General features: G+C 38.5%; 1 protein-coding gene across 6 annotated transcripts in view; it reads right to left on the bottom strand.

The window, feature by feature from the left end:
- The window catches only part of TBC1D9 (TBC1 domain family member 9), a 46,997-nt gene that overhangs the window by 2,905 nt on the left and 20,952 nt on the right, over window positions 1-23,140 (bottom strand). The window contains exons 5-20 of one of the 6 annotated variants that reach the window (XM_071753767.1): window positions 22,596-22,857; window positions 21,289-21,496; window positions 18,163-18,369; window positions 16,293-16,463; window positions 15,699-15,849; window positions 13,895-14,109; window positions 11,991-12,108; window positions 10,795-11,080; window positions 9,408-9,537; window positions 7,672-7,770; window positions 7,489-7,557; window positions 5,932-6,172; window positions 3,141-3,206; window positions 1,897-1,983; window positions 510-584; window positions 268-368 (exon numbers count right to left, since the gene is read on the bottom strand). In XM_071753767.1, coding sequence (XP_071609868.1) covers window positions 268-368; window positions 510-584; window positions 1,897-1,983; window positions 3,141-3,206; window positions 5,932-6,172; window positions 7,489-7,557; window positions 7,672-7,770; window positions 9,408-9,537; window positions 10,795-11,080; window positions 11,991-12,108; window positions 13,895-14,109; window positions 15,699-15,849; window positions 16,293-16,463; window positions 18,163-18,369; window positions 21,289-21,496; window positions 22,596-22,857 — 2,486 coding nt within the window. Of the gene's footprint in view, window positions 1-267; window positions 369-509; window positions 585-1,861; window positions 1,984-3,140; window positions 3,207-5,931; window positions 6,173-7,488; window positions 7,558-7,671; window positions 7,771-8,907; window positions 9,002-9,407; window positions 9,538-10,794; window positions 11,081-11,990; window positions 12,109-13,894; window positions 14,110-15,698; window positions 15,850-16,292; window positions 16,464-18,162; window positions 18,370-21,288; window positions 21,497-22,595; window positions 22,858-23,140 lie in introns of those variants that run through there. The other 5 variants (XM_071753769.1, XM_071753768.1, XM_071753771.1 and 2 more) reach the window with 5 other exon arrangements.

Raw genomic sequence — 23,140 nt, 5'->3', positions numbered from 1 at the left:
TAAAAATAACATGTTACCATTCCTGTATGTGCATATCTCATGTTTAGGATGTTTTAGGAGCTGAATGGCAGTGACACAATGCTGAAAACAACCAACTTCTGTAATCAGCTCACTGCTGCTCTGGTTAAAAAAAAAAACCATCTGCCTCCAAGTGAAACCTTTATTTAGTGTTAACGTATTGAGTCTTTATCAGTATGCAGTTTAAAGTAATGAAAAATAAGCAGAAATAAGTGAAAAATAATGAAAAATAAGTGTCAGCAGAAGTACCTGATTCAGTTTGGGCAACTCCTTTGCTGCTTTTGCTTTGGATTTATTCTCTTGGCTCCACATTCTCAGATAATTTCGATTCTCTTGTGAGCTCTTCTTGCCTACTGACAGCGAATTGCCCAGAGATGCAGGAAAAGTCCATGAAAAAACCTTGAATTAATACTTTTTTTTCCCCCCACTTTCAAAAGGAGCAGCTTGACATGAAATGAAGGATGTAATTCAAATGGAGACACCATGCATACCTTTCTCTGTTTTCAGACTCACTGTAACAAACCCATCATCTACTCCTTGTTTGTTCCTGCTGTCTAGGCCAACAACTGGGAAGTGGAGGGGCAGGGAGAGAGAGAGATCAGTGTGGTTTTAGATACAGAGGTATTTTTCATGTGTACAGTGCAAAATAAAGAAAAGGCTTACACTGCAGAAAATGCAGAGAAAAAAGGACAGGATTAAGTGATGATTTTGCTTCTATAAATACTAGGACAGAGTTTTTTCTGTGTAATACAATGATCAGCTTCCTACCATATGTTTGGTGGTTACATTAGTGCATCAACTTTTGCCTATCAGGACTTTAAAATGCCCTCTCTAGTCTATAAATTCTGATCTGTATTTCCAAACAACCTCCCTTCCCTCTGTACTCTGAAGGATGAGCTGTGTTTTCCTGGAATTGGAGAGAAACCTACCATCAAATAATATCTCCAGAAAGAGAATGCCATTTAAGACAACAGTAATGAGACCCAGGTTCTCATTAGGACACAAAAAGATTTCAGACTGCTAAACTACAGTTTGTTCTGTCTTTTGCTTTCAGTTTTTTAGACTATTTGAAGTTCTGATCCACGTACATCTTGACAGCCAACATATTTATTCTCATTCTCCCTCCAGGCATATAAGCTGCACTTATCACAAAATTGCTTCCACTGCTTCCATCCCAGAATATCAGGGGTTGGAAGGAGCTTCTGAAGATCATCAGAAGCCCAACCAGAGCAGGACCAAAACTAGGGCAGGCCACTCAGAAATACATCCAGATGGGTCTTGAAAGTTTTCAGAGAAGGCAACTCCACAACCTCCCTGGGGAGCCTGTTCCAGAGCTCTGGAAACCTTACAGGAAAGAAATTCTTCCTCATGTTGGAGTGGAATTTCCTGTGCTCTATATGGGATCCAATGCCCCTTGTCCTATCACAGGGCACAAGTGAGAATAGGTTGTCCCTTCCTTCTTGATGCTCAGCCCTTATATATATACACAAATTAATTAGATTCCCTCTCAGTCTCTTCCTCTCCAGAATAAAAAGCCCCAGCTCTCTCAGCCTTTTTTAATTAAGTGTCCCAGTCCCCTAATTGTCCTCATAGCCCTATATACATGTCCATGTAGCCCCATGTAGCTGTCACAGCAAACTGATGACATTATTCTGAAAGTACTCCCAATCCAGAGGAGTTGGTGTGCACATGCCTGTACCTCTAAGGATATAAAAAATATATATATGCAAAAACTACCCCCAGCACTTTACAGAGAATACTTCACCTAAAATCTTGAATCCTGGTAAAAGAAAAACAAAAAAAAAAAGGTTCCTAAAAAGACATGGTGTTTGAAATGCATTACCTCATCTTGTCATGCCCGAGACCAAAGATGCCTACCGTGGGTACATTCTGGGGTGATATCTTCAAAAAAGTACTGAGTAGCTTCAAAAGCAGAGTCTGGCTCTTCTTGCTCAGGGGATGGATCTAAGCAAGACAATCAAATCCTTTCATTACAAACTCCTCCTTTTTTTAAGTAAAAATTGGAACGTATTTCCACCTATACATTTAGAATGACAGTTTCTAGAGGTAAAAGTGGGAGGCTGTGATGGATTAGGAATACTTTTCAGCTGACAGGAGATAAATAACACAACCCATGCTGTCTCCTCCCTGATACCCAGGACTGTCTGGCTACCAAGTAGCTGTCTGCCTTGGAAGGTTGGCTTGCTCAGCTTCCCATGCCTGCTTCCATTTCTTGCTTCTGTGCAGCTCAGCTGTCTTTAGCAGGGTATGAACCCTTCCTAGCTGGAAACAGCTTGTTATGATTAGGTATGAGCTTACAAGTCCCCAAATATCAGAAGCTGCACTCTTAAATAATTGATCTCTTCTGTGATCGTTCAATGAAATTGCAACTTTTTTGAGTTAAATTAGTGAATCACTCCAGCAAAGGGAGCAACTAGAGACACATGTTCAAAGCACATGAAGGTGAATGTACTCCCAAAGCTTTTAGGTGACTTTTTTAGAGGATGCAAATCTGCACAAGAACTGAACTACCTGATGGCAGAGTCAGTGAGGACAACAAGATGGACTGCATGAGAGTACAGAGTTCCAGGGCATCATTTTCTTCAGGGACAACACTGGTTGGAGATGTTTCTATCCCCTCTCCACCCTAAAATGCCTTTCTCACTCAGCTGAGTCCAGTGGTTTCCACAGCTCCCTGGCAAACCCATCTATGAAACAGTCAGGATGCTTCAGCAGCTGTATCAGCCCAGGGGGAAAACCAAGAAAATAAATAGCCAGGGCATACAGGAACATTTTAAGCTTCACTATTAAATAAAGTGCATGAGGGTAACAAATGCTGAAGAATCCTCTTTGCTAACACCCAGGGGGAAGGCAGCAACCCTACCTAGACAGGCAAGAGACACATACAAGAGGCTTGCTTGTGGCCAGAGCAATCGAGGGCTGCAGAGGGGTCTTCCAGACTTGTCAAATCTCTGTCTGGTTACAGCAGAAACTCTCTTATTTTACTGCTGCATAAACAGCTACAATAATCCCTGCAAATTAATTTTATTCGGTAACAAAAAACTCTGCTCCAAATTTCTGTTCTCACCAAGAAAACAGCAAATTGAACATCATTTACTTACCAGGCAAAACATGCATTTTATACAGTAGCTTCAACTTTTCTGTGAGATCTCCATGGCATGCTGCACCTAAACAGCATTATATACAGAATGTTAATACTCAGCATTAAATGCCATTTATTTACTATACTACTATTACTACAATACTTCATTTTAGAAGCTGCTACATTCTCCCTCTGCTAAGCACTCCCTTTAGAGCCTGACATTGTAAGGCAGCCACTTGGCTTCTAAGATAATACAGTTTGCAGTAGAAACAGCAGGAGAACACAGTCTACCCTACCCTGAATTTTGTCCTTCAACCTCGGGTCTTTAATTAAATGTCTATTTTATAATTCTGAAAAAGATGCTCTGGTTATCACATTACCACTCAGAAAGGCCTCCAGCTAAAAGTTGAGAAGACCTTTTTGTGTGGATTTCGAATGTCCTGATCTGAGTGTCCCATAACAACATCACATGGTTTTGAACAATATTTACTACAAAAAAAGAGAGAAATTCAAGTAAACAGCATTTATCACAGCTTAGCCACAGGCTAGCCTGATGTTAAGGCAGTACTTTCTAGTGATTTATCCACCTCAGCTCCTACTTTTTTCTTGTCTACACTGCAATTAGCTGCATGAAATCCAAGCAGTCTATTGTAGCCCCTCCTTCCAAATAATTAATTAAATGTGCATGAGTTAATTTTCAAGTAATGAAATAACTGATGATCAGACTTCTTCATAAATCGTACTTGTTATGACATGTTATCAAGAAACAAAGGAATTAACCTTCATTTACTAAGTTCCACAGAGATTTGTTTTATGTTACAGACCACCACATCAGCCCAATTATGCTATGGAAACCCCAAAGTGTGGCTCAGCAAATCCTAACAATCACAGCCTACTGTAAAGCTTAAGACATAAATACATATATTAAGGCATAAATACAGATGTTAGGCCAAACATTTACATTAGCCATTTTCCTTTTAATTTTGTCCTTTTGAAGGACAACATCTCCTTGGTTCCTCTCTAATTTACCACCCCATGAAGACAACCTTTCTCTTCTGGTATCTTTCTGGTTATGTACCCAGGTACCATGAGAACTCTCTCACTGCTAAAGGCAATGTGAAATAACCCAAGCAGAGAATGGGGGCAAGTTCTGCATCCTCCAGCAATGCCTGGGGATACATTCACCCAAATAGTATTCAGGGCACAGGGTATCTGGTAACACATCCAGATTTGTTCCTTTCTCTGGCCTCAGATGTGAAGAGAAGGGAAAAACCTCAATCTCTACTGCCTTTTGCTTTTTGCCTGAGATGAATCTTTTCATCAGTTTCTGAAAAAAGTTGAAGTCCAGTCATGATGGCTTAGGTTCACCTAATTTGTTTATTTTGCATTAATTTCTGTTTACAATGCTCAACATTGTGCCTTGTTCTCATCACATATAACTGGTTCTAAAAAAGTGCTGTAACATGCTTAACAGCATCCTGAAAGCAGCAAGAGCAGTTAACCCATGTTAAGCAGTTAAGTCATGTCTCAAAAGTGGTACCTGGCAAACAGAACCTCAAATACAGTCAGAACTGCATCATAAGAATGGGGTTTTTGTGTTGTGTGAAGGGAAGGTGTGCAATCAGTTTTACTGTTAAATTATTACAAACGAAAAGGTGTTTCCATTGCTGTACAGACATTTTCATGCAAGGCTGCATTTGGAGCCCTGGTCCTTAAAAATACTGTTCCAAATAGTCACTGAAAGCCAGACTGGGGAACTCTCTCAAAACCAAAGCAAATGTAAAGTTGGAGGAAACGTCAGGCTGCCACAAAACAACACATGATAGGTGGTGAGATGTTGGTCACTTACAGGAAATTCTTGCTATATTCAAAAAGAGATGTGGCCAGCTCCTGCCTCCAATTTGCTTCTTCATGTCAAAGCTGGGTCTTGCACATTCCCTTTCTTGTGATACTGACAATATTTGATATTGATCTGGAAATCTTTCTTCTTCACAACCTCCTCTCTTCATAACCTCCCTCTCTGACCTGCACCTCCACTCGCTCCTTTAAATTTATTTCCACCCTGTTTTCCCCTAGTCTGAAGTCTTGGTTATTGATTTCAGAAGTAATATGGGCAGTACCTCTCACTGCATACACTGTGAGGTGGGATACCTTCCCCTCACACCGGGACACACGTATGTGGGGTGTCAGCAAACTTCTAAAGAGAAGCACTTTTATCCAGAGGCAAAGAAAATCAGCATTCTCACTTTGCCTTTTATATGAACACATCAATTTCTCAGAAGTCTTCTTCCCGAACAGCCACAGCAAATGCTGCCTCTTCTCCCCTTTCCAGAGCTGATCACAACTGACAAAAGTTTTAAGTTCCCACCTTCAAGGGAATGTTTAAGAAGCAGGTAACAAAATGGAGAGTCACTGAGAGAGGAACACGACAGAAGAGCATACAAAAGACTTTCCCAAAGGAAATACTTTGGTTAGGACTAATCACCAAATAAGTTGCAGGTCATTTTCATGCTGAAAATTAGTGGTCAGGGAAATCCTCAGCTCCTAATGGATGTGTAATTCACGTGTGATATGTGCCCAGTGCAGATGTGCCTACTGGGACCAGACAGTAGGACCCACTGTCACAGACACGAAAAAATGAACGTAAAGGAAGTGTGAAAAGCTCTTCGACCAAAGGTGGCTTTTGCAAAGTGGTATATGCCAAACTCATCATCTGATAACTCATATAACATCTGTGTTTCTGATGAACCAGATCCCCTTTAGAAAGAAAGTGCTTTGGTCAGGTTATTCAGAGTATTGTGAACACTTACTTAGCCCAGAGACGAATTCACGGAAGTTGATCAGCAAGTCTCCATTTTCATCAAGCAGCCTGAACAAACGTGCAGCCAAGACATCTGAATGAGTTCCACATGCCCAAGGAAAAAGGAGAGCAAACATCCCCTTGAACTGCTCGAAGTCTATCCTGTACTGCTCCAGGTAAGGCAGGCTGGGATCGTGCCTGTCCAGAGCGTTGCTGTTCCCTCCCCAGTAGCAGCTTGTCAGATGTTCTGCCTGAATGGGAGACAAATGCTGTGAGATTTCATCACCTCTGCAAACAGCTCAGCACTATCAATGATTAAAAAAAAAAACCCCAGATAACTCATAAACACACATTCTTAAAACAGCACAAGACTAACAGAGGCACTCCCATCTACCTAGGCCTTGCAGTTGGGCGAGAGGTTTCTCCTCTAACCAGCATAAAAAGACAACCCTTTACAAAAGAAGATAAAGCAAAACTTTTTCTGCCTCCCGGGGAGAGGAAACATGAAATCCATGTTTTGAACAGATCAGCAAACAGCTCTGACTGGCATATATACAGAGGCTTGTTGTGCTTGGTCATCCACTTCAGCCTCACCACACACCAGAAAGTGGGCTCCCATAAAATCATCACTTTCAGAGCACACAAAAATAGGTCTTTATTTGAAATATTCTTTGAACTGTGCAGTCTCAAAAATACTGTCTCACATCCTTTTCTTTCTGAGGTGGATGAAAGTTATGGAGCTGATTTAGGTGGAATCTAATTCAAAAGGATTCAGAAGCACAGAGAGGGATCCTAGCAGTGCAGGGTGACCAGCAGGGCTGTGCTGTCTGACCTGGTCTCACTGGTTCCATGGAAGACAGACAGCAGGTACTACAGGATTTGAACAAGTGAAGACTGAACACTAAAAATTGGAAATGAAAAGGAAATAAATTCATCATCACATACAAAAAAATTTCTATTAATAGCAAAAGAGTGGAAAAAAACATCTTCTTTTAAGCCACTGTGCATGAAGGTGAGGCTGAAGTTTTTAACTGCTCACATTTAGATTTGTGGATCTTGGGGTGTTGCTGCTCAATCAGCTCACAAAGACACATCACTTTATGGCACTAAATTTCCATGCAATGCAGGATACATTAAAGCATTAACAATGGCACAAATGTGATAAGTAAGTAGTAACTGTTTGAGATAACAGAATAAAGATATTTTTGTGCTAAATTCCAAAGCTTGGGTTGGATAGATAGAGACATATGCAAATTTCTGAAGACTGATCAAAAACCTGTATCAACTTTTTCATTGAAATAATTATCATGAGTATGTTATTTTTTTCCATGGACAAATAATTTAGTCAACTACTTCTTTCCTAAGCTTTGAAAAACCAGTTTGTTTGGGTTTTGCTTTGTATATTCAGTAATTCAGCAGCTAATTAATGTTATTAAGGTATTTGATAGCAACTCACAGACTCAATCAAGTGCTTAGAAAAGACCATATAGAAAAAACTTTTAGAAAAGTTCCATATAGAAAATATCTTTGCATTTCTTGCAGGCACAAGATCTTCATGTAGCTTTACCTTGAAAAGCCCATAGAGTTCCTCCAGTTCATCAATAGTAAAAGAAGTCTCTGTCACAATAGTTCGGACCTTTGGAAACACAATGTTAAGAGTCAAGGATTTGAAAGCCAGGTCACACTGAAAACCTAATTTTAGAAACTGACTGACCTTGCTGTCTGCAAACAACATGACTGCAACACTTACCACATTACGCTTTGTAGTATCTTCAAGGGTCTGGATAACTTTGAGCCTTTGTTTGAATCTCATTTGCTCAATTAAATCTGCTCGGATACTTCCAAATTTCTTGAAAGATAGAAAGTAGCAGAGATAGAAAGACAGTCTGTGTATTAATATTTGGAATGCTTTGCTTGCCTTTAATGTAGTTGAGAAACTAATTTTGATTATGTGATGAGTGACATGTAGTATATTTTTAAAACTGCTATTAAGGCATTTTTCTAACACATGACAAAGTTATGAAGACCTCAAGAATATGTCACAGCATTTTATTTTTCCCATTTATTTTAATTTGAAAGGACTTGCATTAAATTACCAAACCTTACATTTCCAACCATAATCTCAGTGATCAAGAAATGTCTTGCTTGGCAAAGCTCTATGAACAGACTGTTTCATAACTCCTTCTGAAGGGTTTTATCTCAGCTTGTCCTGGAATATCTCTCTTAATTACTGCAGAGGGAGAAGATATTTAGACTGATCTCTAATGGCTGAAGCAGCACAGCAGTTCCTTACGTTACTGAGGATCTGAAACCAAGCATCAAGAATTCACCTTCCATTAGGAAGAAGATTCTCTGAAGTGCCCAGTTTTATTTTCAGAAGTTTAGTTCCCAATACACAAAGAGTCTCACAGAAGTCCTGCATATACTGCAGAAGCATCCTAGAGGAAAACCTATGAGGAATAATATTCCCTGTTTTCATATGTCAATGAATGCCTAATCCCTAAGATTTATTTTTGTTAAATGTAAGTAGAAGTTTCTTGCCACCAAGAAATCAGTGGGAAAATACTTGGAAACCCACAAGTGACCAGCAGGAACAATAATGCTGGACACCAAGTATATAAAAAATAAAAGAAGGTGGCAGGATACACGTTAATACAAGGTGGAGTTATATTTCTAGATTTTGTGTGATCCAATAAATGCTAAAGCTGCACTTATCTGTAAAGCCATGTACCTCAGGAGCAAAAAAATGTTTCTTGGACTTGGGGTATTTTTTGCAAATAAAGAAGTCTTGAAAAAATGCAATCTAAACAAAAGTCCATTAATGTAAAGTACAACTCTCCGAAGTTATTCTTTATTTTTATAAAAATTATTAAGGCAGTGTAATCACCAAGAGTATTTTAACTAATGGCTCATTTTTAAAATTTAAGGACAATAAAACTGGTTTGCAAATTTTAGGTTTCTTGCTGGCTTTTTTCCTGTGCTTTACAGGTATTAGCTATTACCAGCTCCTTTCCCTTTTATTTCTTTTACCTTTTGTGATAATACAGAAGCTACTGGCCCATGGTCATAATCAGCACTTGCTGGAAAGAAAGAAAAGTAAAAGAAACAAAGTTCCACTGACAACAGAAAGATCTTTGGAAACCATATGGATTTCCCTAATATTTCAGTATGGAAAAGCATGAAAAAGCTTGGATGAGAATTAACTCTTCTGAATGACAAGTTCAGCCTTTTGTTTGTAAATCACTTTTTGGCTGCAGATTGCTCTCCTTTGATGGTAAATGCTCCTATGCAAAACAGCTCCAATTTAAAGGTTTGGTTAAAAGAAAAAGAAACACCAACCCCTCTCTCCTGTCCCATTGCGGAGTTCTGAGAAGAGTCTTATTTCTTTTATGTTTTTTTTCAGTTCCAAGCAGAGTCAAACCACAGAGTATTGAATTCCCCTGTAATGCAGAACTCGTGTGGGCTTGTTAAAAAAACCCATCCTACCTCATAGGAAGACCTGATCAGTCTGAAGATATCAACCTCAGGATAAGGCTCCACATCATCACTGAGCAGGGAGTGAAGATGAGGAATGGGTGGAAGAGTGCTGTCCTTATTAGTTACACTGTCCAAGTACCTGGTGGGGGGAAAAAAAAAAAAAAAAAAAGAAATGAGAAACCCAAGGCTCATTCATAACCCCTCTCTTCTGTGGGTTAATAGAATAAGGGCTATATACAGATTATTAAATGTAAAACACTACCAAGTTACTCTCTTCTAAGGAACTATTTGATTTTTTATGTCAGTAATGGATCAAGGGTTGGACTTGATGATCTCAAAGGTCCTTTCCAACTGGGAAAATTCTATGATCCTAATTTGACAAATCCTAACACTGCTTTTTCTCAGAGAGAGCTGAGGTAACCCTGGTAATTCACTACCCTCATCAAGAAAGAAACATATCTAGTCCCAAACAAGGGGCTGACTGAACAGGTTTGTTGCTTCTGCCTGTTTGAATAAACTCAGGGATTTATGACACCATGGGAATCAGTTTTCTTCAGTCCATACACCCCTCTGTCTTGCTACTGCCCAACCTTGCTGCAGGGGGCTTTAAGGGCTGATTTATCCCCCCTGTGCAGCTGGGGAAAATCATCTGTCTTCTGCCCTGAAGCTGTAGGATCCTTAAAACCTCATCAAGCACTGGGATTCACACTTCAGAGAAAACAAAATCATATTCTTCTTTAAGCTCAAAGGACTTAAACCAGAATTCAGTACAGTTATATTGATGAAACATTAAGAAAAAATGTGCCAAAGTTTCCACAGCATCTTGAAAACTGAACAGCACTATCAAACATGAGGAAATCAGAGGTTGTACTCAGCAGTGTGAGTTGGTATCAAATGATTCAATCCAGGCTAATTATCAGCCTCCTTGTTTCACTGAAATCTACTCATTCAAGAGCCTACCTAATTCTTCTGAGCTTTTTTTATTCCATTCCCAAGACAACTTCCCTTGAAATCAAGTTTTTTTCTTAGAAGCACTTAAAAGCTGGCAGCCAAAAGATGAAGTAACCAAAAACATGTGATGAACTAAAATAATCAACAAAAATAAGCTTCTATAACCAGGTTTGGGAAGTTTATTTTAACTTCCCAAGTTAAAATAAGTTTATTCCTCTTCCCAAGTTTATTCCTCTTCCCAAAAGAGGAATTCATATCTTTTTGGTCACTTAATTTTATAATAGAAAGAGTACTTTATATGGGTGAAAAGGGGCTATGAGCTTACAAAAAATTTGCATCTGTTGTGGTGGTTTAAATGGAGTATTTCAGCATAATAGAACACAAACCAGAGAAGTAAAGAGAATGAAAAATAAAATTAAGATACTGTATTTTCTGTAATAAATACCTTCCCAAGACTGTCATGGCTTCTCCATCATCTTTACAGTTGAGCAGCTTGTCTACATTGGCATCGAGGACAGCGAGGGCCAATTGAAATATCACCTTAATTCCTTCACAGAAGAAACAATCCACAACCACCACTGCACTTTCAAATGGCATCACACTGAGGAAAAGGGTGAGGAACCAGGAGAGGGAAATGGTGGATATCACTCCCAAGTCCTGCATGCAGTCATAAAGCTGGGGAACATAGTCACGAGCCAGCTCTTCAAAGACACCCTGGTCCACCAGTGCTCCTGTTGAAAACAGACAAGGTGAGATGCCTCTTAATTCAGGAGCAGCTGAATACCTCATCCTTTAGGGGAGAAAATAGGTACACTTATTTCCTATATATGTATATTTATATACACACAAAACCTAAGAATATTCTATGTGATACTTACACCCATTTTCTCACCTTCAGATAAACAACAGGCTGTTCCATTGCTGATGTGTACATAAAAATTAACTGTACATTTTAAAAAAAGGGGGTTTTTTTTGTTTAATTATACACTTCCTAAGATTCATAATTGCTGGTCCAATTGGCCCAGCACCTACAGAAGCTACATGATGGCTTAGTATTCAGCATTATAGTTAGAATAAAACTTCTCAGCATCTGCTTTTGGAGGGGGTCAGGGTGACTGCTTGTGAGGATTTAGATTTATTTCAAGAGAACCTTGTGTTATATACATCTATGCCATAACATAGTAGGCCAGGAAGAATAATTTCTAAGGCTGGGTGTCTCAAGCATTTGTGAGCTAAATAAAGTTTCCATGTTCAGCTGATAACAGCAGCTTTCAGATCCTTCTGCCATGTCAAATCAGAGGTAAAGAGGCATAAAAAAAGTCTACTGCAAGTTGCCAAAGCTCCTGTTTGCACCTGACATTAGATAACTGCATCATCTAAAACTCAAATTTTAACCTCCCATCTCGTTTTCACTTACTTTGTTTACACTCAGTTTAAAATGCTACCTGATATTAAAATAAAATATTCACTATCACATTATCTGTTTAGGGAACTGCTTCCATGCTCCTGAAGAAGCTGTCGAGCCACAGTTGTATTTCAGCCACACACACCTCTACATTTATGCTTGTTTCAACACAAATATTACCAATTAATGAGGTTAATTTTTGAGCTGTCATTTAAGAAAATTCCCCCAGAACATACCAACAACCCTTGTGTTGTAGTAGTCAGGGAGCATTCGTTCACACAGAGCCACAAGCAGCCAGAAAGCTTCCTCCTCTTTTGCATAAAGGAGAAGTACTGAAGTGACAATATTCATAGCCTAAAAAAAAAAAAAAAAAGAGAAATATAAATTGTTAGATACCTTTATTCAATATCTAGCACAATTGGCAAGATAATTGGCAAGATAATTCTTACTATGGTTAAGAAATTTAGCTAAAGTAAAGGAGGTTCTGGAGGTTTATTACAACTATACATTGAATTAGCTATCTTCCCATGCAGAAACCAAACTGTTCCAGGCATTTTCCTGTAAAAATAGTAGTGCTTTCCCAGTGCTCAAAAGAAGGCTTAAGAAATCCTTAAATAAACAACAAAAAATATAATTAGTTGGTGGGGTTTTTTTTTGGTTGGTTGGTGGGTTTTTTGGGTTTTTTTTTTCCTGCACTCCCCACACTCTCTGATCCAACGAACAGGTCAAGACACAGCTCCTCTAATAGTGTCACTTTCCATGTTCTCCAGGAGTTTTTCATGGCCTGTTTCACTCCACATCAAAATCACAGCTCTGCACAACGACCTCCAAATTGTTTGCTTACAAGCACTGCCTGGACCTCTGGTGGTAAAGAGGAAATGAAGTATTTGGGGACCATTTTCCTCCCAGTTGGACTCCTAAGGAATTAGCTATTCATTTCAGGTCCTGTAACTTTTTAAGCCTCCAGCTTGATTATTTCCTGCTTAAAACAGCAGCAAAGGTTTCAGCTGAAACTCAGAACAACACTATAACTCTGTCAAAATCTGTGCTATTCCTTTTTATCTTGTCTACCAATACTCCAGTGCCCAAATTCCCACCAACTCTGAATCAGGAATCTGATGCCAAGTCCCAAGGCTATTGACAATTCCTGTGACAGCTTTAGGAAACAGAATTACAGTGTCTTTCCAGTGTTTCTCTGTTATAGCCTTTACAAAATGTTCTTGTAGCTGTTCCTTAGTATTATATTTGCTGTTAGATAATTTATGAAGGTGTCAGAATAGCTTGTACTTCCTCATGTTGTACTTGGGAGTCTTAGCAGTCAGACATTAGTCAGACTTCTTAAAACTCATGAATTCAGGTTTCCTTTTTGCAAAAATAGGTAACAAGGCCACAAAAAAAGGGACTCAGGCAATAAGCCAAAGCAAGAAAGAATGATTTGGGACCAGAAACTAAAGTGACAAGAGAAGAACTCCCAAACTGTGCACTGGTCTGCATTAACTCTCCTGATACATGATTGTCATGGTCAGTGCTAAGGTATTTTCCAGGGAGCTTTATTTTTTGTTTGGGTTTTTCTGTTTGTTTTGTGGTTTTGTTTAATTTTGTTTGTTTGTTTGTGGGGTTTTTTGTTGTTTTTTCTTTTTTTGTTTAGTTTAGTTTAGAATGATTGAATGGCATCACTGAAAAAAGTAAAGGAAGTTCTGGAGGTTTATTACAACTATACATTGAATTAAGCAGGTAAAAATTTAAGGCCAAATAATTAAAGATTATTTGGGTTTTTCCTGCTTTAAAAAAAAAAAAAAGAATGATTCTTAAAGGTCCATTTGACATTTTCTATAGGTGCATTTCAGGACATTTCTGCTAGTATCCTCTGTCTAGTCTCTATATTTATGGGCAGAAAATATGCTTGCAAAAAATGATGCAAATCTCAGCACAGGCTACTAAGACTTCTCTTAGAGTAGGTCCATGTGTTAAATCTCTCTGATCTCAGCCTTCCTGTATTTCTGCAGCATTAAGGCTTTATCTCCCAGCATTATCCATGTATCACTGTGCTTTACTCTCATATATATGACTGAACAAACAGGAGCATAAGAAAAGAACTGGAATTCCAGAAACTGAAGAAGTGCCACAGGTTTTCAATTACCTGACAATATCCTATGTTTGGGTTTCTAAAGGCATAAGCTGTCAAGACTCTCCTCAGGGCAGCAATCCCCATCTCATTCTGGAATGCAGGGTGTTCAGGAAGGGAGCGGTGCAGATCCCTCTCTATCTCTTCTGTAGCAAGATTATATTTCCCCATTGATTTCTCCACAAGGTCCTCATAATAACCAGGGTGAGTGGCCATTTCATTAATGGCTCCTGGGAGTGGGAGAACAGTATTAAAACAGTATTAAAACCAGGAGAAAAAAGCAAGGATTAGTAGATTTGGGATCCTGACATTCTCATCTTCTGCTACACTTTCATCTTGGATGTCATCAACAGGCACTTTGAAGGAAAATGTGAAATGTTATTTTTGTAAAGTTAGTTTAAAAATCAATTAAAAAAATTAAAGAATAGGATGTGACTGAGGTATCACTCCTTGTCTTCTCCTCAGCAGGAGAACAAACCAGCTGTGCCATCACATGGGATCATGAGCTCTCTCTGCAGCTGGCTTTGGGTTCAATTATTCCAAATAACTCAAAACACATCTCTGAGAAAGCTGCTTGCCCTGAGGAGGGGGCAGATTAATGGTTGGTTGCAGCAAGTACAATATATCACAGCCATACCACATAAGTATACATATATCTATATATGTATAGATAAGTATCATGTAGCTCAGTCAAAAGCAAGAGACAGAAATTCCTGAGCTCTGTTTCTGCTTGGGAAAATGATTTTCATCTTGGCCAGGGCAGCACTTGGGCTCTCTGTGTGCCCTGGCACACTGACAGAATTGCTGTGAGATTTCTCTGCTGACTTTAAAACTTTAAAAATGGAAATGAAAAACTCAGCAGCGATGGAAACCAAGTGTCAGTACCCCAAAGCAATGCATGTGGGAAATACTAACAATACACACCCCATCAAAATGGGTCCAAACTTCCTATTAATCAGACACAAGACATATCTGTGCATTTCTCTGTGTGTTTTCTAAAAACATTCCCTTAATGCCCAGCAGCACAGAGAAGGTGAACAAGATGAAGCATTATTAGGGAATGAATAGAAAGCAAATTAGAAAGCATAATTAGGTTGTAAAATAAAGTCTTGGGTGTGCTCACATCCTAAAATTGTGTGGGTAGCTGGGGTCACTACCTTGAGGAGGGGCAGAGCCAGAGAAGGCAGACAGTAAGTAAAAGGTTATGAAGAAAGCCTGAGGAATGGACTGATTTCCACATAACTAGCAGTAAAATGAATACAATTCTTCAACTCTGGAAAAAAGCCCAAGGGGACACAGATCTAGAGAATATTTGATGGCACATAATATGAACAGAAACATTTTCTCACAACTTCTTGCATGCTGGGTACCTAATGAAACGATGAATAACTTTTTTTAATTACTTTAAAAAATGAACAGTGGTTCCATGCACCATACTTAAACTTTGGAATTCTTTGCAGCAACAAGATGTAAAGGCCAAAAACTGAACTGAATTCAGAAATGGTTAAACAAATGGGAAGTAGGCCTGTTGGTGGTTGCTGAACATCTAAAAACCCCTGGACACTGGCTTCTGGTAAGAGTGTGCAGTCTACTTTTTTATATTCTTCCTTAATTATCTGAGCTTGTTTGAGAAACTATATTTAGTGTCCTAAACAGAACTCTGTTCTAATCAAGTCTGGCACCTGCTAATAAATCACAGCTTTACTTGCTCCAAATATTTTTAGGCACTTATCTGCAACATTAAACATATCTGAAATCCCCTTTTCCCTCATGCTTTTGTTTATATCCCTCTCTCCCATTTAAATGAATGAATTCCTACCTGAAAACAGTAGCCAAATTTCCCCTCTCATGCTTTCTGGAATGCCCTTCAGCACAAGGTCTCTGGTTTTCTCTGTTCGATACATACAGACTCCTTGGCCATATTCAGCAAAGTGAATCTTCCAGGCCTGTTCCTTCAAAAACTCTTTAGCCTACAAACAAAGAAAGGCAGGCAGAAAGATGCAGCTTTTTTTTTTTCCAACACTCTGCCCCACTGAGCTGGGCAACATCCCAAAAACCTGCAACACCCTTTACTCCCCAGGCCAGCAAGAAATAATTTGCCTACAGTCCAATTCTCGTCTCAGTGGGCTGCCTCTTCCCATTTTGTAATTCCTATCCCATAGACCTTGTTAGGTAAAGAATATTGTTGAAAAAGTTGTACTTGAGAGCAGCCATATAACCTCTCCTTGATTTACATCCCACTTTACTTGTTTATATTGTTGTTTGAACTGGTAAAAATGAGAGGCAGATGAACGCTTTCTTTCCGTGAAAAACGCTGCCTGTGGCAGAATGAAACTCTTCGGGGTCAGAAACGTGGATTTTAAAGAAAAAACAACTTTTTCAGTCAGGTACAGTAGACCAAGGTGCATTTTACCAGCTTGGGGTTGAACTCCTCAGGTGACCTCCTCCTGTACATTGTCATGAGAGCCTGGGTGGCCGTGGGGATGCCATTGTCATTGAGGTTGAACTGGCGCTCCCCCTCCGACTCAGAGCTGAGGCTTTTGTGAGGGCTGGCAGAGAATAAACTGCTGGATCTTGTAAAAACCTGCAGAAACCAGGCACAAGCAAGAGACACACGGGGCTGAGCCAGTCTGGACTTGAATTTTACTTCAAAATTTATATCCATTAAGAAAAACTGAGCAAAACAAATCACCCCCGGACATACGGCAGCAGAACTTAAACCAGTATAAAAACAGTGGAGTTGTTTCCAGTTTCTAAATGCAATCCTTCCCCCCTCCAAAAAAAAAAAAAAAAAATTAAAATCCTAGAATTAGAATTGCTAAGGTAATGTTAACTTTAAGTAGCCCTTGGCAATTAAATCAGCTTGGTCTCCTGCCAACCTCTTGGCACTGTTGACTCCTCAGGTGGCTCCTTGACTGTCCAGAATGTAGGGTTTATATGTAATATATACTTGTATTTGTATGTGTTCACATAAACATACACATTAATATGTGTATATATGCTTATACAGACAAATACAAAATACATGAATTTGTTCCCCTCAATTTAAAAAAAAAAAAAAAAAAAAAAAAAGTTCTATGGAATATTCAGCAGATCGAGATTTGGGAGAAAAATACTTGGAAGAAAAATTATTTTCTAACTCCGCAAACAGCTGAAAATAAATGAATAAATAAATAAATTTATTGCAGTAAGAGAAGTTCACACCAAACACCTGACACTGAAAACAGTAGTCATGCATATCTACACATTTAGTCACATTACTAAATGTAATTATAATGCTTGTAATTATTAATTTGTGCTAATAATTCAGTAGGTAGAAAATGTAGAGCTATTTAGGGCAAAAGAGAAGACAAAGCTTCAGCATTATACACATGTGCTGTGCTATACTACTACACACCACACTAATTATACCTCACCATCAGCAAAGGAAGTAAAAAAAATGACTGAAGGTTTATTAATGGGAAGGGTACTCAGCACAACACCAAGGTAAGGCAAAAGTACAGATTTGGAATGTGAGATCTACCTTCATAAAACCAAAATTACACACCACAAAAGCCTTTCCTGCTTGGAGATCAGATCTGGTTAGGTTATGATATGAAGCACCTGAATTTCATACAGAAAACGTTGGAACTCAGCAGAAGCCTTGATATTCAAAGTGCCTGAGAAAAGTTTATCTGATCATAACTTTTATGAACCATTTTCTTTGCAGAGATAAATAGGGAGGTGGTTCAGAATAGGGCCATCTGATGTTCAGGACAGGGTTTGGATTTTTTTGTTAGTTCAAATGTTCTGAAGCTCATAGCAATGAGCATGCAAACGTGCTCAGCTCCAACATCATTTTCTGAAGAATCAAAGGATGAGATTCAGTGGCTGAAGTCTTGAATAAAAACCTGCTTCACATCAACTGATAATTTTTTCAAATAACTAAAATTACACAATTACATTTTTACTTGGACAGATCAACAGATATTAAACAGTATTATTGATTTAACCAGTTAGTTAACTATAACCCTTCCCCTGATTTTAGAACACAGCATCAGGAGTTAGAGCAGCTCTTCCACGCACGTGGTGATTCCTCTTAGGTCCCATAAAAAAATTAGATATCCTAATTGTAACATTTTAACAGTTCAGCTGAAGGAAATTGAAGTCATTAAATCAAAAGAGAAACTATTTCTGTATACAAAGGTATGGCTCTAGAAAAAACTGAAGGTTTTTCCTGGCTTCTCTCACCCCACACCAGTTCAAATCCCCTTCTAGCAAAGAATTCATGTTCCTTCACATACCTCATCATCTGAGCTGATGTAGCTTCCAGAAATATTTTTTTCCAAGTATATTTTTGAAGTAGTTTGTTGCAGAAAGTCTGAGATCCTCTGTACAAGAAAGTCTCTGTCTTTCAAGTTGGCAAAGAGAAATGTCATTCTGTTTTTGGTGCTGATGGATAAGGGGCTGGGCAGCACACTGGAGCTGTCTGCTTTTTCCACTATCGTCACCTATGGAGAAACAGTAGCTACAACTTAAGGTCTTTAATTAATCAAGCTGTTGGGTCTAAAAAACCAGCTTATTACACTAAATCCACACCTCTTCCCCCTTATATTGAATCACTATGGACATCTCTCTGAAGGAAAACAGGATTGGATGCAGGGACTTACAAATCCAGAAGATGAAGACTCTTATCCCTCACACAACCAGGTTCAGTACATTCTCCAGCAAAACCCCTTTGCCCTGCTTAGTTTACTTTTTTCAGGTTTTACTTTAAAAGAATCAGTAAAACAGATTTTTCCTGTGGGATGCAGATTTATAGGGTTTTTTGTGTGACCTCTGAATCCCTCTCCTGCTCCCCAACACCAGTATAGGCTAAATCAGCAGATTTTGCATAACTTTTATGGCCAATACATGTGAATAAGCCATTTTTAGGATAGCATTCCTATTATATTGTAGTTGTCTACTGTGAGAACAACTGTCACAGCAACTGTATTTAGGCTGGAGAAGTGGAGGCTGAGGGGAGACCACTTCACTCCCAACAACTCCCTGAAAGGAGGTTGTAGGGAGGTGATGGGTGTTGCCTCTTCTCCCAAATAAATAACAACAGGACCAGAGGAAATGGCCTGAAGCTGCTCTAGGGGAGGTTTAGGTGAAGTAACAGGAAGAATTTCTTTACAGTGTAGTCACAACACTGCAATGGGTGGTGTGGGGAGGTGGAATCACATATTAAAAAATTGTGTGGATGAGGCTCCAGTGGGATGGTGATTTTTTTTTTTCTTTTTTTTTGGGGGGGGGATGGTTAGACATTGTGATCTTAGAGGTCTTTCCCAACTATGACAATTCTGTGTGACTCTCTGCATTTTCATGGTAAACAGAAACCTGCACCAAACACCTAAGTCCTTGAGATGGAGGTTTCTGTTTGATCTTCAGCTGTCAGGGAAAGGGTCACTGAACTGAAACCCAACCTGTAAACAGCACTCACACCACAGTCTACTAACTACAGGGCACTAGGGGTTCCACAAATAAACACATCCATCAGGTTTGCACAGTTCTTACACTGAACAAATCACAGCTATAAGCACTTTCAGCCACTGCCTTTATGACTTCAAATTCCCAGGCAATAAAAATCATTGCACTGCTTTCAGAATAGAAGGCACATTGCAGTTTACTAGGAACTTGTCTTTTGTTCTTTTATTTAGACCTTTTTCAAAGGGAGATCACATTAGTGCTATATTTGTCTGGTTAAAAGGATTGGATAACTTTTTTAACACATTTTCTTTGAAGATGTATTCAAACACTGCAAATGCACAGCTTGGGTGCTAAATCACTTCTCAATCCTTGCAACCTCCTTTTATTTTTCTGTTAACTACAAATCTATTAGTTCCTCATTAACTCAAAGGAGCTTCACAAATTAGCTAGATTATCTAAAAAAACAGTGTTCTCATGCAATTTTTCTGTTCCAACTTTAAAACTGCTTGAGCATCATGAGCACAAAATACAAGTTCCAGATGCACAGGACACATTACAGCAAGCATGCTCTGCTATCCTGAGAGCTGATACATCTTTATTTCCTATTCAGGCAAAGAAAGACACAAGAACAGCTGAAGTTCAGCTCTTGGAGACCTTCTGGATGCAGTGAGCAGTGAGCTGGCCACTGAAAATAATATTTTCTGATCATTAATTCTGAATCAGTGCTTTCCGAGCTGCCCGTGGTTGTTCTCATCTACCAAACACCTCCACAGTCTCACAGAATAATTAGGTTAGGGTTTAACCCACAGCTTTAATTAGAGAGAAAGCTTCTCTTCAGTTTTTAAGGGTACTGATCAGTTGTTCTGAGGACTGGCACTGCCCAGTGTGTTCCTGTTCTCCTTGCTGGTGCTGAGACTTTTTACCTGTTCACACCAAAGCACTTAATTCATTCACCTATTTCTTTCTGTTAAAGCTTCAGAGCTGCTTTGAACCCCATAATGCTGGGGTGGTTCTTTTCAAAAGCAGCTTCTGAATCTCTATCCAGGAAAAGAGATGCTGTTCAACGTGGACCTTGTTCTCCTCCACTGCTTTACCTGAAGGGCAGCAGTTCCCTTGGAGCTTCAGACAAACAGTGCAACCAGAACCATGTGGCTATGTCCATATAACACACTGAAGCTGTACTTCAAAGTTTCCAAAAAACAGCATTTGTTTTAACACTTCATTCATGGGGGAAATCAGTGTCTTGAAGTATTTCACCCTTCTTTCAATCAAGCTAAACTGCCCTTGGTTACATGAACTTTGCTTCTGTTTCCAAGACTTTACACATTTTCCCATTAACCCACACATCAAGTGAATCACAGAAAAACTACCTACATATTTTTTTATTGCATCAAACTTAAAGTCTTTTTATTGAACATCTGCTTTGAGCAGCCAGCTTTAAAAAGGGAAGCACACCAGTTTGTAAAACACTGACAAATATTTTCCATACACAGGAGTACATGATTGCAAGCCTGTGTGAAGAGGTAATTCAAATCTTTAGGATTATGAATCTTTTTTTTGTATCTGACAAAAGAAAATTCTATCTGACAGATTATTTTATATAGAAGTTCCACTTATCAATCTAGAAAGTTTTATTGTCTCTCCCTCTCCCCCTCCCTGTGAAGCACAGAAAATGTACCAGGGGCACAAATCAAAATATAAATTATGGGGGAGGAAGGGCCCATGAGGATTCTGAAAACCAGCAGAGAAAACTCCCTGTGAATTTTAGTAGTAGCAACCAATATGCACAGCCATTAAATGTTAGTTAGAACACATCAGAATAGTATGCTCACAGGAGATTAAAGGGATGAAAAACTGTTTTACTCCAATAATGAAAAATACATCAAAGCTAAGATACAATTTCTAATAGGATATTGCTTTATTATTGGCTCTACAAATATACAAATACAAATATTTACCTCTCGAAGAGGGATAATAAGGCTGCACAAGTTCTCTTCTTTACTAGTAAAGCAAATATAGTTTGTAGAAACAAACATCTGACCCAAAATGTGCATTTTGTTGAATGGAGTCCAGAGGGTGCAGTCTGTGTGTCCATCTAACTTCTCATCCTTCGGAAGCCGGAACAGTGCCCGGTACCTCTCACTCTTTGCTCTGGCATCAAGATCCCTAAAAGAAACCCATGGAAACTTTTTCTTGTATGAAATACATAATATATTCTATGATACAAATCATCTGCAGCATCCATCTCACTTAAGAACTGAGTGTTAAGCAGCAAAGCAGTGGAAGCAGTTTGCATGTAGAGAATGCAAAGTCTTTAATGAAGGAAGATTCTAAAATTACATTAAAAAAATCCTGACATTGATGGCTTAGACACATTGATCTTGACTTCTCAGAGGGGACAGGCTGGGTGATCTTTTCATACTCAGCTCTGTCCTCTGAGAATATATATACAGAATATTTATGATTAAATAACACATGACCCCCTGTAATGTTACACCAAATGCTCTTCTCTGAGGTTTGTTTATTTATTATCATGATGGATCCTTAGGGCTAGAGTTTGACTGTTTCAGAACTGTCTTGATAATGCATTCAATCCAGAACATTCAATAGTTAGACAAATTTAAGTGCCATAATTTGTGTCAGTAAAAAATAAGAAATACAAACAAGCACTAGTTACAAATTTGTGTGGCCCACTAACATGATCAATAATGAAAAAAATAGTAAGAACCTATCAAATGGTTATGATATGATATCTAAGAAAGAAAATGAAATATCTTCCAGCTAATTTTTCAGCCCTTGGAATTTTGTCATTTTTTTGTACTTCTGTTACCGAAACCAAATTCTAGATCGAATTTTTCACCTAGAGTAATTTTTCTATTTTAGTTATTGAATGGAATGTAAATGTTTGGCACATTTCTTCACAATACTTGAATTGCTTTATCACCTTCCCCAGGTAATATAAAAAGGTCTTACAACAGATAGCTAATGTCAAGAAATGAGTCAAGAGATACATTAAAGAGCTCCTGAACAAATGAGAATTTGGCTCAAATATATGTTTCTTTTATTTTTGCAATATGTTCATATTCAAATATTTTCCCTTTCCTATTTCAAGAGGAAAGCAAATTATAAAAATCATTCACATTTACTGCTGCTGGAATCAGTAATTACTTTTATAGTAATAGTAAATGGCAGTACCATTAGAAAAGTCTAGGACAAAATGCTGCAAATAAAATAAGAAAAAAAAATTACTAGAACCAGCACCTACCTTTTTAGTGCAGATACTTTTTTTGGGGATTTCTTTTTCAGTTTGGGCAAGGACCTGTCCTGCTCAAATCCTTCGTTGTCCAAAAGCTGTCTCATAGCTATGTTGGCAAGCTGCTCCATTAGTTTAAATGTCTCTGTGATATTAAGGAATACTGAAAAGAAATGTTCACTTGACCTTGTGCTCACTTTGATCATATCAGGGAAGAGCAGGGTAGCATTCTTCTCCAGCTGAGTGATATCGACCCAGCGGATAACTAACTTTGCTGAACAGAAGGAAACAAAAAAAAAAAAAAGATTCAGAACCAAAACCTGCATATTCAAAACAATATTCAGAACATATTCAAAAGCATTTATCTTCTTCCTATAAAATGTAATCAGCTGGGATTTTCTTGCACCTTCAAAAGTTGCAAGGACAGCATAAATAGACCCAGCTTGTACTAAAAAGTTATGGACACCTTACAAGGAGCTGATAAAGACTTTAAAGAATTTACTTGTGTTCAGAACACTTCACAGAAACATTACAAAGCTAAGTGGGCTAACAGAATT

The sequence above is a fragment of the Heliangelus exortis genome, chromosome 10, assembly GCF_036169615.1.
Source record: "Heliangelus exortis chromosome 10, bHelExo1.hap1, whole genome shotgun sequence".
Classification (NCBI taxonomy): Eukaryota; Metazoa; Chordata; class Aves; order Apodiformes; family Trochilidae; genus Heliangelus; species Heliangelus exortis.
Note: the sequence above shows the minus strand (reverse complement) of the source record. Positions and strands in the feature narration are given on the sequence as shown.